Genomic DNA, 17,697 nt, shown 5'->3' with positions numbered 1-17,697 from the left:
AATATCATTTATAAATAGAAAAGTAGAAGCTTTCATAATGAGTTAAATTTTTATATTGTGGCATCCGTCTGGAACATTCTGGTTGCGTCGGGAGTGTGCGCGCACATCCAGCGAGAAGGAAAGCACAGGGAAACGAAACTCGAGCTTCAGTAAGCGCGGTACTGGGCGAGGGGAAGGAAAACTACTGGACGGCGCGGAGTGGAGAGAGCAGGGTGAACATCTAGAAGCGTGTCCCTCTCGAAGGTTCGAAAAGCCACGCGAATCGAAGATTCGAGATGTTACGGTTTAGTAATAAAAGCGCGAGCAGTCAGTCGCGAGTGTCAGTTAGTTAGTCTCCAGTCAGCCTTCAAGTCTTGTCTTGGACAGCGGCGACATATCCAGAGGATCTGAGTTCGACGTGCAGTGAACTTGAATGAGTCTGTAACTGTGGCAGCAGCCAGGCGAGGGTGACATAGCCGGAGGACTTTAGTTCGATGTGCAGTGAACTTGAGTGTGTCCGTAACTGTGGCAGCGTCCAGACGAGTGCGACGTATCCGGAAATCTGAGTTCGATGTGCAGTGAACTTGAACAGTGAACTAGAAGAACTAGCCAAGGCAAGCGAATTATGAACTGAGAACTGACAGTTTTGTTCTGCACTTAGTGCTTTGTGAACATTGGCTCTACTGCAGTATTTGTCCCGCTATGCTGTAACATCTGAAGGAGTGCCAACATATTTCTAGCGCTTTTTGCGCTACCAACCTTAACTCATCTGCCTCCACTGTAACGAAAATTGTTACTTATGCCAATCTTCCTCTCGATAAAACCTAATGCAGGTCGAGCAGAGAGTAGAAGACGCGCAAAGAGTGTAAAATACTGCTGTCTTATTACAAAGATTATGTTTGTAGTAGGTAGGAACGGTTCATCTATGGAACCGCCAACATAGGAACCAATTAAGGCCGAATTCGAGCCCCGAAAATATATAATTCATCGTTATAGGTATTAAAAATTACAGGAAAAATCCAAAAACATGTACACGCAATGCTCCACTTCCGCGAAATTACAGTCTGTAGTTTGGATTCAGTGACGGCATTATATCCTGGGTTTGAGCTCCGAAAATTTATAATTCTTTATTAGAGACATAAAAAATTTCAGGAAAAATCTAAAAACTTGTATAGACAATGCACATCTTGCGCCAAATTACAGCCTCTTGCTTGGACAAAGTGACGGCAATATTTCCTCAGTTCGAATACACTAAGTGCAGTTTCTCCTGAACATTAATTGAAATTAGGAGTACATTGTTGTTCTTCTCAATAATACACGTGTATTGTCATTGTCATCGTGTGGAGTGCAATAATGACTACTGTGTTGCTTGGAATACCCATTGGGAACAACTGGATAATACGCACGGCAGACCAATATCGATAGTCGACTCTACTCGCTGGCCACTAGTCACCGGGCTGTACCGAGCCGTATCAAACAAAATATAATCGAAATGGTGGTAGTCAAATTCGCGACTATATTCTTAAATAATTCACTCCATTAGTCAAGTTCAAGGTTTTATGTAGTACAACGGCGGTTTTTTGAATGCATTAAATGAAAATGAAGATGTAATAAGATAATAAACTAGGTTATCACAAGGAAATTAACAGGAAAAAAGATGTGTTTCACGGAATACAATTAAAATGACGGAAAGTAAATTTCCGGTTAATGTTCGCCAAAGCGTAAAGTACGTAATTATGACGGCGTTGCTGTTTTATTTCTGGCCTATAGAAAAATACCTAGCCTTTTACGAAAAAAAATTTAAGGACCATGAAATTATTCACCGCTTTCATTATAGGCCTATTATTTTTTAACAATATTACGAATCAAAAACTGTCATATTATATAATTTTAACTACTACATGGACGAACCAAATCAAGCTAACCTAACCTAACCTAACCAAAGCTAACCTAACCTAACCAAAGCTAACCTAACCTAACCTAACCTAACCAAAGCTAAGCTAACCTAACCAAAACTAATCTAACCTAACCAAAGCTAATTTAACCTAACCTAACCTAAGCTAACCTAACCAAAGCTAACCTAACCTAACCTAACCAAAGCTAAGCTAACCTAACCAAAACTAATCTAACCTAACCAAAGCTAATTTAACCTAACCTAAGCTAAGCTAACCTAACCTAATCTAAGCTAAGCTAACATAACATAACATAACCTTCGTAAATGCAAGGCCTGTAACCGGAGCAAGAAGGGATCTCAATAATTTAATCTGCAAGTACACGCAAAAATAAATTCAAGTAAGGATCACGCTCCCACTGCATGAGAGGTCCGCGCATGCGCTACAGCAAAACTGTTTCTGTCCCGAGCCTCTCATCTAAGGCACTCGTCATAATTTACTCGCAATATTTACGCAAATACACATTGTCGCTAACAGTGGTGCTATCTCTCAATAATGTTCAGAACGAAGGAGGTAGACAGAGAGAGAAAAAATTTCTCCCGCCAACTACGCCACACACCAACGTCATGTTCTTATGTTGGTGACATTGTGTATTTACTTAAATTTGGTGCTAAACGTAACGGCACGGTTCAAAGTGACCGTGCTAATTCTCCAGTATAGCGACCCATTGTTGTAGGGTGAATTATTAATAATAAAAGTCACATTGTTGACAGGTGTGGTGGTTAAAATTAGAATAAACGTTACAATATATAGACCTACATCATGTCTTTGAGGAATTGCATCCCACATTTCGAAACTCCATAATACAGTAGTTTTACAGAGTTGTTATTGGTTTGATTTACCAATCTACCAGTGGCGTAGCGTCAATGTAAGCTAAAAAGCTTAGCTTCCCCAGTTAATAATGATTTCATAATAAACCTGCAGTTTATGGAGAAAATTATTTATCAATTTTAATAGCATTTATATTTACGCTTTAAATGTTGTGCTGCGGCAGCTCAGGATGATTTGTGATGCAGCAGTAAACAAGAAGCCTGCACACACCAGCTTCCAAGCAGACCGGTTTCTTCTGTGTAATCCACCCCACAGATTTTCCATCCCTTTCTAACTAAACTACCGGTACCCTAGTCACAAGGCTTCCAAGAAGCTAGCTTTAACATTTAAAATAAGTAGTTTCCGAGTTATCCCTTTTCCTCAGTTGTGTTCAGTTGAAGTGTTAGTGTGCGGCTGATATAATAAATAATGAGCGAAATAACAGTTTCTGACACTAATTTACTTGAATTTTTTTAGGACAATTGTGTTATCAAGACTGACTTACGAACAAAAGTGTGATTTAAAAAACAAATGACCGACTCCCTTGCTATCAATGAAGGACACAACCAAAAGACAGACACATACTTACGTAATGATACTAATATTGTAATTTCTCTAAGTATGACAGGGAGTGAGCTAATGTTATACGTATACGTGTCTATTTGTTAAGAGATATGTGTAAACCGTGAAATCATATTTTACTACGTATCATTTGAGGTCATGCCTTATTGGTGTTACTTACGATGTTCCAACCAATCTTCGACTGCTGACTTGAAATTGACTACTATTTATTTAAGACTGTATTTTTGTAATACGTTTTCTCATATTGCATGAAAGACAACTTTAGTTAGCTTCCCCTGCTCAAAATTTCATGCTACGCCACTGCAATCTACTGGATGTGGATTGACCGACACTAGTCTACCGTCTGCCACCACTCTGCTTCCTGATTCCCCTTTGTGTAGGTTATGCACGTGCGTGTTGTGCAATTGTGTGATTGTTGTGAGTACAGTTTCGTGTCAGATACCGCATAGAATGGCTTGCTATTTGAGTGGGACATCAATATGAATCAGCCCACAGGATCTGTACAAAGTTTATTAGAAAATTTCTGAATACTCGACTGCTACCAAGGCAGGTAATACATAAGTTAGTGAATAAATCCGTGAACGCGGGATTGGTCTTAAACAAAAAACACTCTAGAAACAGACCAGTTGTAACAAAGGCTCAATTAGATGACACTGACACTATTCTCGAACGTTCACTACAAAATTTGCCTGGGATCTTTTGCCGGCAGTGTATGCAAGTTGTAAATAAATATCAGAATTATTACGAGGCGTGTTCTTAAAGTAAGTTCCAAAAGGGTGTAGAAAGTAAACGGGAAAATATTTACAAACCATTTTTGTAGCATTGTATTCCCCACACTTCAATTACTTCTCACCATAATTTCCACCATTATTGAGGCATTTATCGAGTCGTGGCACAAGTCTTTCTATCCCCTCATTGTAGAATTCACCCGCCTGTGAACCACTCCGCAACATTTGTGGAAAATTCAAGGAAAGCGAAGAAATTGTGAACCTCCTGTCCTCATGAATTTTTTCATCGACAGCACACACCAAATCGTCATTGATCAAAGATGGCCGACCGGTATGCTGCTCGTCATGCACAGAGATGCGGCCCTCGTTGAACTTTCTAACCCATCTCCTGACCATTCCATCACTAATGGCATCATCACCATACACCTCACAAAGTTGATGATGAATGTCAGCTGGTTTGATGTTTCTCGCATTCAAAAAACGGATAACAGACCGCATCTCACAGTCGGCAGGGTGCTCGATCACTTTAATCATTTCAACTGATCACAACTAATCACACACACGGACTGAAGCTCTGAAACTGCATGCACAGCTTGCCTGAGGACTGAAGAAGAAAACACGTATGCACAAAATAACGATTGCAGCGATGCGACATCTATAATTGAAAATGGAACTTACTTTAAGAACACGCCTCGTACATATCAACAACATCAAGGTTTATTATCAGTATGAAAATAAGCAGATAAATATGTTGCCTCTTTAAATTCTCATAACTAAATTTCCACTCTACAATGTAATAAATTCCACTTACTGTGCACAGAGCTCATAATAACAGTTTCCAGTTTTAAGATGAGCCTTGACTTCTATACTCAGTTTGCTCTCATTAACATAGAGATGTAGTGAGTTGGCTGTCACCACGACGAATGCATGAACCATTGGATTGTATGGGACATCATAACCTCTTATATTTAACAGCCATGCCACTTCATCCAGTGCTGTTACTACCATTGCATCGGCACCTTTTACAGCCAGTCTTGCCCTCAAGTCTTTAACTTTATCTTCCCATTTCCTTCCTAAAAATACAAGCAAAGTTTTTATCATGAAGAAATATTGGAAATGCCTCCTTTCCCACTAAGAAATTTTCATATATTTCATAACATTATTAAACAGTTTAAAATAAGATCTAAATATATTTGTTCACCTGTATATTTTTCACTCAGTACGTATGCAGGATATTTTGAATAAGATGGTCGTCCTGAGGATGAATTATTCCATATTCTGTCCACTGGATTTTCGAAAACCTCCACAAGGCTTATATCAGTGTTCTCTGTAAAAAAATTAGTCTCCAAATAATTTACTTGTACATTCTGTAGTGAATCACAATCAGAAAAAACAATTAACAAGGTATTTAGCCGCTTCCAATAAAAAAAAATTAAAAAAGAATGTGTTCTGCAAAAAAAATACAGTATAATGTTAAATTGTTGGTATTGCTGAAAAATGTTACTTATACATATAATTTTGACATTTTCAAACAGTTGAGCATTGGTAGTGTTGGACGATAATGATCACAACAACAGCAGGACAGCAGCAGCAACTTTATTTGCTGAAATGTAGAAATCTTCTCACTATACAAAAGGGACAAAAAGTACTTATCCATATAAATGTTTACAAGTTCAGTGAACCATTCATTTTGTTTTGACAATGAAACTCCTACAAGTACATAGCTGCAAATACATTTTGTGATTGGTGGAAATATAACTAGTTTTAGAGAGGCAAGTGTTACAAAAAAAGTAAAGAATGCTAATGAACTTGGTTTCATTTCGAATATAGGTGATGCTTCAGGAGAGCAATTGATCCTTTCAATGCAGCTAAGGTTACAATCGGAATAATAGATGTGGGTATTCCAAGCCTCTTAAACACTTCTTTCATGAAGAGAGTAGCGGTACCTCTTGCTCCAACCAGAAGTCCGAATACTTCAAGCTCTTTTAGCTGGTATTTTTGGAGGTAATATGGAATGGTAGGATTGTAGATATTCTTATTTTCCTTATCCACTTCTGCTGGCTGTTCCTCATTCGTTTCGAAACGCACAGTGGGATCAATTATGAATCCAGATCTTGTAGATTCCTTGAAAGCTATTATATCTATGCGCCATGTACTGCCAGTGATGGAGAGACCATGTACTTCTTCAAAGGTGTTGTAATTGGCATCTTTAAGGGCAGTGGCTATAATTGATCGTACTTGGTGGTGTCTAGCATTTCGCAGACCTTCGCCGTGCGGACAGGATCCCAGGACATGTGCAAGAGTTTCAACCTCGTTGTGGCAATGCCTACAATGGTTGTCCTGAGATCTTCCCGGCTCTTCTCATTTGCATCGAAGAAGCATATTTAAACAAATTAAAAATGTGTATGAAGTTGAACATCATAATTATACATGCCCTGTTGTATTATTAATAGAGTATGCTATAAAGCCTTGGCTTCTATTGTGAGATATGGTGAATGATGAGTTTTGGTACCTAAAGTGGTACCTGAAGTATAATGCAAATTACAGACTGCAGTGTTAATCGTCAGGACAGGTTTATTTGTAACTATGCAACGAATGGACGTTTTTCAGTGATTATGAGCAGTGCAATGTGAAAATAATATCAATGTTAATAATAAAAAATTAATGTCAGAAACAGTCATTCAGACAGTTTGCACCAGTTTGCCTGAACTGATTGTTAAAATTTCTCTGATTCCCGTGCCTGAGAAATGAAAAATTGCCGGTACTTACACATTTTGTTACTACGGGAACGACATATGCTATATTGCTGAATGAATTTCGATATTTTGTGGATGAACACGATCTTCAGAAAGCAGGAATTCCCGAAACCATAAATAAAGCACGAAAAACATTGAAGTAGTTGCTGCGAACTCTGCAGGGGCAGCAAAGGTTTTGAATTTTATGAACAAATATAACGGCAGTTAAAAGGAATTTCTTCCACGTTGAAAATATCTCTCGTCTCATGTCTATAGCTAATAGAAAAACTTCTGGAAGAATGGAATGCAACACCATTTCTGCAATTAGAGTTATGCCAAGGACATCACACAGTTGCTAACTGTCGGGAAACTCGCGAGTATTTGAAACATTAAGTCTCTTATCTAATTTCATCTCAGTGATTGAAGAGTTTTGCTAGGTACAGTATTTGCATATTGCATGAATTTATCTTAATAGTAATAGTAATAATAATAACAATAATAATAATAATAATATCATCATCATCATCATCATCATCATCATCATCATCATCATCATCACAGAACTGGTTGTTATATATTTTGAATAACACCACTGCATTGGTCAGAAGCATTAACATAGGCTATGTAAACTTTTAAACTAGTAATTCGGAAAATAAGCAATAGTGAAAGTTAATCTTAAATATATTGAATAAATTAAAACACTCTGTGCTTATCTGATATTACAGTACATTTATAGCATTAATATTTTCAGTACGTGTGTACCATTTTCAAATGCGAGTGCCTGTTACATTTAAATAAGTCTACATAACTGTGGAACTAGAACATTCATGAACATTATGGATACTGTTGATAAAAATACATTAAACACAACTTAATGATAAAATATATAAAATACATATGTTAACAGTAGTTCACGTGATCACTTCGATGACATTTTGTTAGAGTAGTCTTCTCTTAATGTGGATCATCGTGGTTAAATATTGTAAAATGTCCAATAGAGTAGTGAATGTTAAAATTAACTTGCACTGATAATCACTATAAAACACTGTAGTCCAGTTGAGTAATATTAATGTTCATATATATTACTCAACTAGACTACAGTGTTTTATAGCGATTATCAGTGCAAGTTAATTTTAACATTCACTACTCTATTGGACATTTTATAATACTTAACCACGATGATCCACATTAAGAGAAGACTACTCTAACAACATGTCATCGAAGTGATCATGTGAACTACTGTTAACATATGTATTTTATATATTTTATCATTAAGTTGTGTTTAATGCATTTTTATCAACAGTATCCATAATGTTCATGAATGTTCTAATTCCACAGTTATGTAGACCTATTTAAATGTAACAGGCACTCGCATTTGAAAATGGTACACACGTACTGAAAACGTTAATGCTATATATGTAATATCAGATAAGCACAGACTGTTTAATTTATTCAATATATTTAACTTGCTTATCGGAAACTTCATACACAATGAAAATAGTGAAAGCTGCCACTTCAGAAATTAGGTACCACGTCACAGGCTCACCTAGCATTCTTTCCCACATATTCCATAGGCTATTGGATGTAAGTTTCGGATCTGCTCCAATTTTCGCGTCCTCTGGAAGGACATCTACAATCCATTCCATGAGATGAGGAACTCCCTGCTGGCCTGTTCGCATCAGCAACCAGTCACATGACAGCTGTACATCAGCTTGTATAAAATAGCGTCCATCTGTCCACAATGCTGCTCCATGTTCTCTCGTAACAACAACATAGCCATCAGATCCTGAGAATCCAGAAATGAATACAATACGACGATCACGGCTTGCTGGAAACTCGCTCTGTAAGAAAATATTATAGGACATTATGCTTAATTAATATTCACTTCTTTTTTCGCATTAAAAAAATGATACAATGTTACACAAGGGACAATCAATAAGTTTCCGGACTGCTTTGGATGTAGGCAACATACAGGACATGGAAAACGGAGAAGTTATCTAGAACCAGGGAAACGCCTGAAATCTATACTAAATGCATCACTTGAAAGACAGAGAAGGAAACTAGCCATAAGGCGTCCATGGAGAGATTCCAGGAAAGAGCGCAATAGGTCCTTGACATGTTTGCACAGAATCATGTGTATAAGCTCAGTTCTTAAAAGCAATTCAACAGGCATAGAAGCTATGATCTTTAGTGACACGTGCATGTATGTTTAAAGATACAATAAATACAAGTGCAGTTCGAAAATATATTGACTGCACCTGGTATAATACAATTGTGTTTTAAAGTTACCAACACTGTGCTATAAAAACACACAAGAAATACGTGTACAGGTTGCAGTCCCATGACTGTTCTCTGGCAATAGATAAAAAAATGTGTTGTTAAATTTTACCTTATGAAGTCCGAGTGCCTTTTTCTTTCTAACCTTCGTAATTGACGAGGCAGTGGAAGTTGACCAGTGATGGTATAAATAATACTTAAAGATTCTATTAATCTCATTAACATCTTCTATGCTACGCTCTAATAATATAACCTAGTTAAGTCAGGGGCGTATTTTGCGGGCTACCGGGGCTACCGGCAGTAGCCCAAGGACATTACAAAAGAAAAAGTTTATAATATAACATAATGTAATAATTTTGTATTATTAGTTTTACCATAGTAATTAAAATTAAAGTAATTGTTAGATATATTTTGTGTAATAATAGGGTCAGCGGTAACCCAAACTCTTTAACCAGTATACGCCTCTGAGTTAAGTTTAAATTATCAACACTATTCTGAGATCTTGTTCATTTTTATCCACGTCCTGTTTTGAAGTATCTACATTACTCTCAATGATACAAAGGAAGTATCATCAGCATACATTAAAGTATTACTAGAGATATTACAAGGCTAATCACTGACAGCTATTAGGAACAACAGAGGTCCTAGAATAGACCCTTGTGGGACATCACTGATTACTTCTTGTACTGAAGAATATTCTCCATTAACATATACAACTTGATCTCGGTTACACAAATACGATTTAAATATCTCTGTGTACCTTGAATCACATGAAAATATTTCTGCTAAATGATGTATAGTATGGTCTATGCAGTCAAATGCTTTGCTTAGGTTAGAAATTATTTTGATTAATATGTTAGGTTTTGTTACGCAAAAATTAAGTTTACAATCATAGTATTAATAGCTATCGGTATTTATAAATAATTAGTGACGAATTATCTTTCTCTAGTGGCCTACCTATCAGCGAACTCTACATAATTATTAATGAAATAGTTCGTAATATTTTGCGGAATGTTTATGTTCATTATGTTGAAATTAACTGTCCCATATCACTAATTTCCAGAAATCTAACTTCTAAGACGTATGAAGTTACAACGCTTCTAAATTATTCACTTACATTATTTTAACACTTCTTATATTTTATTATTATTTTATTGGGTTATTTTACGACGCTGTATCAACATCTAGGTTATTTAGCGTCTGAATGATATGAAGGTGATAATGCCGGTGAAATGAGTCCGGGGTCTAACACCGAAAGTTACCCAGCATTTGCTCGTATTGGGTTGAGGGAAAACCCCGGAAAAAACCTCAACCAGATAACTTGCCCCGACCGGGATTCGAACCCGGGCCATCTGGTTTCGCTGTCAGACGCACTGACCATTACTCCACAGGTGTGACCACTTTTTATATTTCAATTGAAATTTTACATAGAGTCACATAGGGCGCGTGCTAGCATCGTGGGTAAGGCGTTGTGCTGCAAGCTGAAAGGTCGCGTTTTCAACTCCTGATGGAGATAATGTATTCACCATTTAGCCTATGTATTTGTTCTAGCAGCACTACAGCTCTGAGGTTCATTCAGCGTTTAGCAGAAATGGGTACCAGCCGCTACTATTTTACACGAACAGTTCGTGGTTTGTCGAATCGCAAATACAGCGCTGTTTTCGTAAACAGAGCCTGGAAGCGCGTGTGCTCAATAGCCAAAGTTGGCACTTCGATAGGGCCGGGAGATAAATTGTTCACGTAATATTTGAGGACTTAATTCAATACATTAAATTAATCAAATAATAACTGGAATACACATCCCATTCATTTACCTTAAAACTATAATTTTCTACAGGGCTTTGTCCTGTTACACATTCCAAATAGCAAGTTGAAAATAAACATAAGCATGCAGCAATAAGTTGTAAATACTAGTTTTAAGTATTATAATCCATTAGATTACTAGTATTTATAAATAAAATAATCTAATACGTAACTTAAACCTATATAAGTATGGGTTAAATGAATGTTTGAAGGTTGTTCATTTTAATCAGCTCTGTGGAGAAATAACTTCCCACCTCTCCAGGCCACTCCTCTGATTTGCTTCCAGATTATAAGGTCCATAACAAAATGTCCACAAGTACAAAAGATCCACAAACTAAATAGTCCAACATTTAAAGTCCTACATATAATTTGTCCAAGAAGTGAAAATGCCCAACATCTATTATAAAGCCCATCATACGAAAAGGTCCATACAAAAAGGTCCACATACAAAGTTGTTCAACAGAGATGAGTTACTAACTGTAATAATCTGTTGGGATTCCACTCTCAATTCCAACGACTTGTGGAGGCACATCACGTGAACATTTGGAGATTCATTAGCCATTTGCAACAACAGTAAGCGGAAACAGAACATTTAGTAACCCAGGTCCTTGGTGGGCATACAAATATTAAGCGGTAAGTAAATAAACTGTATATCAATAATAATCAAACGAGAATTTTCAACATTGTCGGTAATTACAAAGAAAGAAATGAAATTTTTCGATATCTTAGAGCGATATCATACCATTTGAAATTATATAGTGACCCTCAAGATGAACAATAGATGTATCTTTTGTAATAAGTAATATGTATAACATAATTGAAATGACAATAAATTTCTCGGAACTTTCCTTGCAGTTTTCCTTGTCGGACATTTTAGGGAAACGGACGAATTTATTTCTGGACATTTTTAAGTGTAGGACATTTTCAAGAAGAGGACTTGCTGACAGTGGACCTTTTCAGGTAAGGACATTTTTATGGCATGGACGAATTTTTTATATGGACATTTCTAAACGTTGGACATATTCGTAGCGAGGACCTATTGCGAAGTGGACCATATCTCACTTAACCTCTGATTTATCACTCAATATATTAACTATTATGTAAGAAACACACTTCTTTGACTAAATGTTTAGCTAACCTGGTGTTCATCATCCCTCGTAATGATGAAGGCATCCAAATCCATTGCTAGAAGCCGAGTCCTTAATTCTTTCAATTGTCTAGACGTGTCAACTCGACCTGGAGGTGGAGTCTTCGAGTGGGAACAACTACTCCTCTGCCCCACACTGAGAGGCTCGCTCCAGTCCATGCCTACCAATATTAAGAAACCTGAAATGGAAATTCTACATTTTATCTTACAAGATATTCATCACATAGATGATATTAGGCCTGTATGTTCACACATTGGCTCCATATGAATGACTCCAAATGATAACTTCCTATAGAAAATCGTCTAAGTCTATCTTTATGGTTAACAACAATAATAACTTCATTTTCTCGCGATACAGATCTTAACGCCTCCGGTCTTGAAATATCTACGCTAGATGCGTGCACACGGGAATTTCGATTGTTGCTCGATGGCAGTGTAATTGCCACATCTCACTGGATTGAATATAAACTGAATTGTGTTGCTGTTGTTTGCGGAAGACTTTAAACGAATCGTTGCTCCAAAATAATCGATTGAAATGCTATTGGAGGAAGTAACAATTAAATCTGGATTCAATTAAAAGAATGTAGGCCCTAATAAAGATGGTGGTAAAAGTGATAGCTGCGAAAATCTGCAACCAGACTAGAAACCGCGACTGCTTTGTCCTAACAAGTACAATGATCGGTACAAAAAGCGAAACACTTAATTTTTCTTAGTTTTTATTATAAGATTTAAGTTAATACTATCGGTACCCTTACATACCTAAAATATTTTAGTTACCATAATAATATAGGCCTACAGCAATTTTACTGACATTTTGTTCGAGTAACAATATTTGCAATTCAATTGTTTTATACTCGCAAACATAGTCATTTGTATGAATACCTTACATTTAAAAACATTAAGTGTTTCGCTTTTTGTACCAGTCAGTGTATTTCACGTTCACCAGTCTTTATGTTATAGTATTGTAAATAAAACATTTCTAATGAAAGACGACAGGTGTGCCAGAAATTTTACCAAAGAAATCCCCTTCTGTTCTATATTCTTGAAGCAGAAATGTAGAATATTTTTATGGTACTTCCAGATAGCTACCATATTGTTTTATTTACTTTGATTATGTAATATGGACTTTATTTCACTAATAAAATGTTGTAAACACATTCATTACGCAACTAGTTAGGTAATGATATTACTATTACCTAACTGATTGCGTAAAGTTCATAACACATTAAATTAAATCAAGACTCTATGAAAGGAAATAAATGTTGAAGTTACGTCTCCTCTGACGTTTCTTGAAATTTAAGTTTGATTTCAAATAGAAAGTCCTGTTAAGTTTTCCTGTAGATTAAACAGTTTTTCCACTAGTCTGTGGAGAAACTTCCGGGCTTATACCGCGTTGTTTTGGTGCTAGTAGCTGACGTTTCGACCGCTGTGTTGTGGTCATCCTCAGAGCAGTGCTACTAGCACCAAGGTAACGCGGTATAAGCCCGGAAGTTTCTCCACAGACTCTGTACACCGGCCGCGGAAGCCTACGTCAACAGTTTTTCCACTGTTAGTATTAAGTTATTAACTTTTGGTGATAGCAGAGGGGAAAAGACGATGAGAGACGAAGTGTAATATGAAAGATTTAAGACTTGATACTTAATATTAAACAGTACAAAGGTGTTTAAACGCGAGCCAACATGGTGTAGAGTGCATATACAGTGTGTAAGACAGAGCAGAGGAAACTTAATTATAGCCTTAGCCTACGGCTCCTATTGATACTCACAAACAATGTCCTTTATTAGAGAATGGCAGTGAGGTCATGAAAAAAAGATGAGTTGCGGCAATAAATAACGAGAGGCGTGCTGAGGCCTTGGGAAATGCGCCACGCCCTCTCCAGGAGGAATGCTGACATAGCGCGTGAACCAAATTTTGCAACAAAGATCTCAAGGGCTAGAAGCCGTGCAAACGCAATGTGATCCACCTTTGTTTTTAATTTTTTTGCCTTAAAAATTCACAATGAAATCGAAGTTGTATAATTTCATACGTAAGTCGGTCTACAGTCAATTACTTGGTCAATAGCAAAACATTAATAGTGTTGTATAGAAACGAAAAACCTCTTCTTCTTCTTCTTCTTCTTCTTCTTCTTCTTCTTCTTTTTCTTCTTCTGTCTTTCCAAGGATTGGGGTTAATCCCGTTCCGCGCCAAAGACATTTATTCTTGAAACTGGTCTTTCCATCTGGTTCTCGGCCGTCCTATATCTCGTCTTCCATTTGGTTTATAAAAGAAAGCTTGCTGCGGTAGTCTGTCAGGGGACATTCGGTTGACATGCTCTTGCCAGTTCTTTTGGTACTGAATTGCTAAACGAAACCCTGATAGAAAATTAAAAAGAAAGGGGAAAACGTCAATTAAAAAAAAAAATATTTTTTTTTTTTTGGAAGATTACAATAATCTAAAGCTATTAACTTGAATACGACATTAAGTTCATCTTTATAATATTCAATGTATATTATTTATTTTCAATAAATTTTTATCGTTTTGATAGCTACCAAATCTTGTCGCAGAATATTCTTTTTTAAAAATTTCAATATGTATTTTTTTTTTTTAACATGAATTTACATCTTCTTCTTTTGTTAATTTGAATTGCAAGAAACTAGTTCGATTAATTAAAATGTGTCTCAGTGAAAGGTACAGCAGAGTTCGTATAGGTCAGTTTCTGTCAGATGAGTTTCCAATTCACTGTGGGCTAAAGCAAGGAGATGCACTATCACCTTTACTTTTTAACTTTGCTCTAGAGTATGCCATTAGGAAAGTCCAGAAATTGAACGGGTTACATCAGTTGCTTGTCTATGGGGATGACGTGAATATGTTAGGAGAAAATCCACAAACGATTAGGGAAAACACGGGAATTTTACTGGAAGTAAGTAAAGAGATAGGTTTGGAAGTAAATCCCGAAAAGACAAAGTATATGATTATGTCTCGTGACGGGAATATTGTACGAAATGGAAATATAAAAATTGGAAATTTATCTTTTGAAGAGGTGGAGAAGTTCAAATATCTTGGAGCAACAGTAACAAATATAAATGATATTCGGGAGGAAATTAAACACAGAATAAATATGGGAAATGCCTATTATTATTCGGTTGAGAAGCTTTTATCATCCAATCTGCGTCAAAAAATCTGAAAGTTAGAATTTATAAAACAGTTATATTACCGGTTGTTCTGTATGGTTGTGAAACTTGGACTCTCACTTTGAGAGAGGAACATAGAATAAGGGTGTTTGAGAATAAGGAGCTTAGGAAAATATTTGGGGCTAAGAGGGATGAAGTTACAGGAGAATGGAGAAAGTTACACAACACAGAACTGCACGCATTGTATTCTTCACCTGACATAATTAGGAATATTAAATCCAGACGTTTGAGATGGGCAGGGCATGTAGCACGTATGGGTGAATCCAGAAATGCATATAGAGTGTTAATTGGGAGGCCGGAGGAAAAAAGACCTTTAGGGAGGCCGAGACGTAGATGGGAAGATAATATTAAAATGGATTTGAGGGAGGCGGGATATGATGACAGAGAATGGATTAACTTTACACTCTTTGTCTTTACTCTTTCGAATTCTGCACACCTCAACACCAAATTATCTTTCGTCTCGTTTCTCCTATCTATACTCTAACCACGACCTAAATACCAGATCACTTATCTGTGGCACGCTAAGTATACCTCTTCATAGAACATCTTGTTATTCATCATCTTTTACAGTATCCACCTCGCGTCAATGGAATTCCTTGCCACAAAGTATTAGGGGCTGCAAGACAATAAACACCTTTAAATACAGCTTAAAAGATAACCTGATTAGCATTTCACTCCAATCATACTGATTTAAAATATCACTGACTATATTTTCAAAATTGTCTCATAATAATCTCTTTCTATTATCTAGTATTATTTCAAATATATTAACATTCTATGTATTGTAGCTTAATTCTGCTACACAGTTTATTTCAGTGTTTAATTAATAGTTCATAGTATTTTGTTGTTTAATTTGTAAATAACTCTTGTATACATGTAACTCTCATCTAAATCAAGTTGTTGAATTCTTTGTAAGTTCATGCATATGTATATACACTTTTTGCTGGTTGAGTGGAAGAGAAGGCCTTACGGCCTTAACTCTGCCAGCTTAAATTATTATTATTATTATTATTATTATTATTATTATTATTATTATTATTAATCTTGCTCAGGATAGGGACCAATGGCGAACTTACGTGAGGGCGGCAATGAACCTCCGGGTTCCTTAAAAGCCAGCAAGTAAGTAAGTAAGTTCATTTGAATTGATTAGGATGCCGATATTTTAAGTCCAAGATTTAGAGGGCTATCATTTCGATGATATTCTCTCTCTATTATTATTCTTATAGTAGATAAATACAGAGAAAAAGGTTCAACATGAAAGAACGATAAATTAAAATAAAAAAATATATATCTCGTTTATAAATGAAATAATTCTTTCCGATAACGCAAATTATTACGTGATAAGTACATCCTATTGAAAGTTCCCGCGTAATTACCGCAATTAAACGAGTTTAACTTTTGGATTGCACTGTTTGGCTGTCTTAAATAGAGAATGCATCCGAATGTTTACTTTGCGGTCCATTAAGTTTTCTCGGGGGTGCGACGTCCAACGCAGAGGCCAGCAACTTGGCAAGGTCCCCCATTATTGTGTGGGACTTGGTGTTAAACAACGCGGATTCAGTCCTGGTCGGAATCACCGCTTTATTTTTAAACGCTACACGCTCTTATTTTATTTTCATATAGGTGGTACTATAAAAGAGTTCGTAATTTACGGTCCACACTACACATCCATATCTTTTATTTATTTATTTTTTTTTTTTTGCTGTCGACGGGCTGCTCTTAAATACGCTACAACAGCATTTACAAGACCTTGAAAGACATTTCATACGACAGAAGCACCATGGAACTGCTTGTCTGACAAACGTATATGTTACTGTGAAAAATATTTGGGGTCTTCTACTGTGTGTTGAGAATCAACTTCTTCCACGTTTCAGAACTACTTACATAATTAAGAGTACATGGTAATTAATTTTTCAGCAGACCCTAAGTCACTGATATATCCCTTTCCTATTATCACCATTATTATTATTATTATTATTAATATTATTATTATTATTATTATTACTATTATTATCATCATCATCATCATCACCACCACCATATCAAAATTAATCACAAGTGACAATACAAAGATTTGCTGATATTACATTTATACACTTGTATAATTATTGTTTTATAATACATTTATAGGCCTAGCCTATATTTATAATCTTCATAATCAAGTTTAAAATATTAGATTTATTCACGTTTCGTCCTTACTATTAACGGAAATCTCAACCACAAAATTTTCATAAGTTACCCGGACTTATTGATCTTGTGGTCAGCATGGCACAAGGAAAATATTTAAGACAATACATGACAAATGGAAGGAAAAAAATACGAACCTATTCTACGGAAGAGAGATGCACGGATTCCATTCAACGTTGATTATTTAGCGTCTGAATGAGATGAAGGTGATAATGTCGATGAAATGAGTTCGGGGTCCAGCACCGACAGTTACCCAGCATTTGCTCATATTGGGTTGAGGGAAAACCCCGGAAAAAAAACTTCAACCAGGTAACTTGCCCCGACCGG

At 36.3% G+C, this 17,697-nt stretch overlaps 1 protein-coding gene across 3 annotated transcripts in view; it reads right to left on the bottom strand.

Moving 5' to 3' along the window:
* LOC138712546 (xaa-Pro aminopeptidase 1-like) overlaps positions 1-17,697 on the bottom strand; it is a 126,855-nt gene that overhangs the window by 16,550 nt on the left and 92,608 nt on the right. Inside the window, exons 2-5 of one of the 3 annotated variants that reach the window (XM_069844462.1) lie at positions 12,005-12,192; positions 8,333-8,627; positions 5,253-5,378; positions 4,863-5,124 (exon numbers count right to left, since the gene is read on the bottom strand). In XM_069844462.1, coding sequence (XP_069700563.1) covers positions 4,863-5,124; positions 5,253-5,378; positions 8,333-8,627; positions 12,005-12,192 — 871 coding nt within the window. Of the gene's footprint in view, positions 1-4,862; positions 5,125-5,252; positions 5,379-8,332; positions 8,628-12,004; positions 12,207-17,697 lie in introns of all 3 variants that reach the window. The other 2 variants (XM_069844461.1, XM_069844463.1) reach the window with 2 other exon arrangements.

Source organism: Periplaneta americana, chromosome 13, assembly GCF_040183065.1.
Source record: "Periplaneta americana isolate PAMFEO1 chromosome 13, P.americana_PAMFEO1_priV1, whole genome shotgun sequence".
Lineage (NCBI taxonomy): Eukaryota > Metazoa > Arthropoda > Insecta > Blattodea > Blattidae > Periplaneta > Periplaneta americana.
Note: the sequence above shows the minus strand (reverse complement) of the source record. Positions and strands in the feature narration are given on the sequence as shown.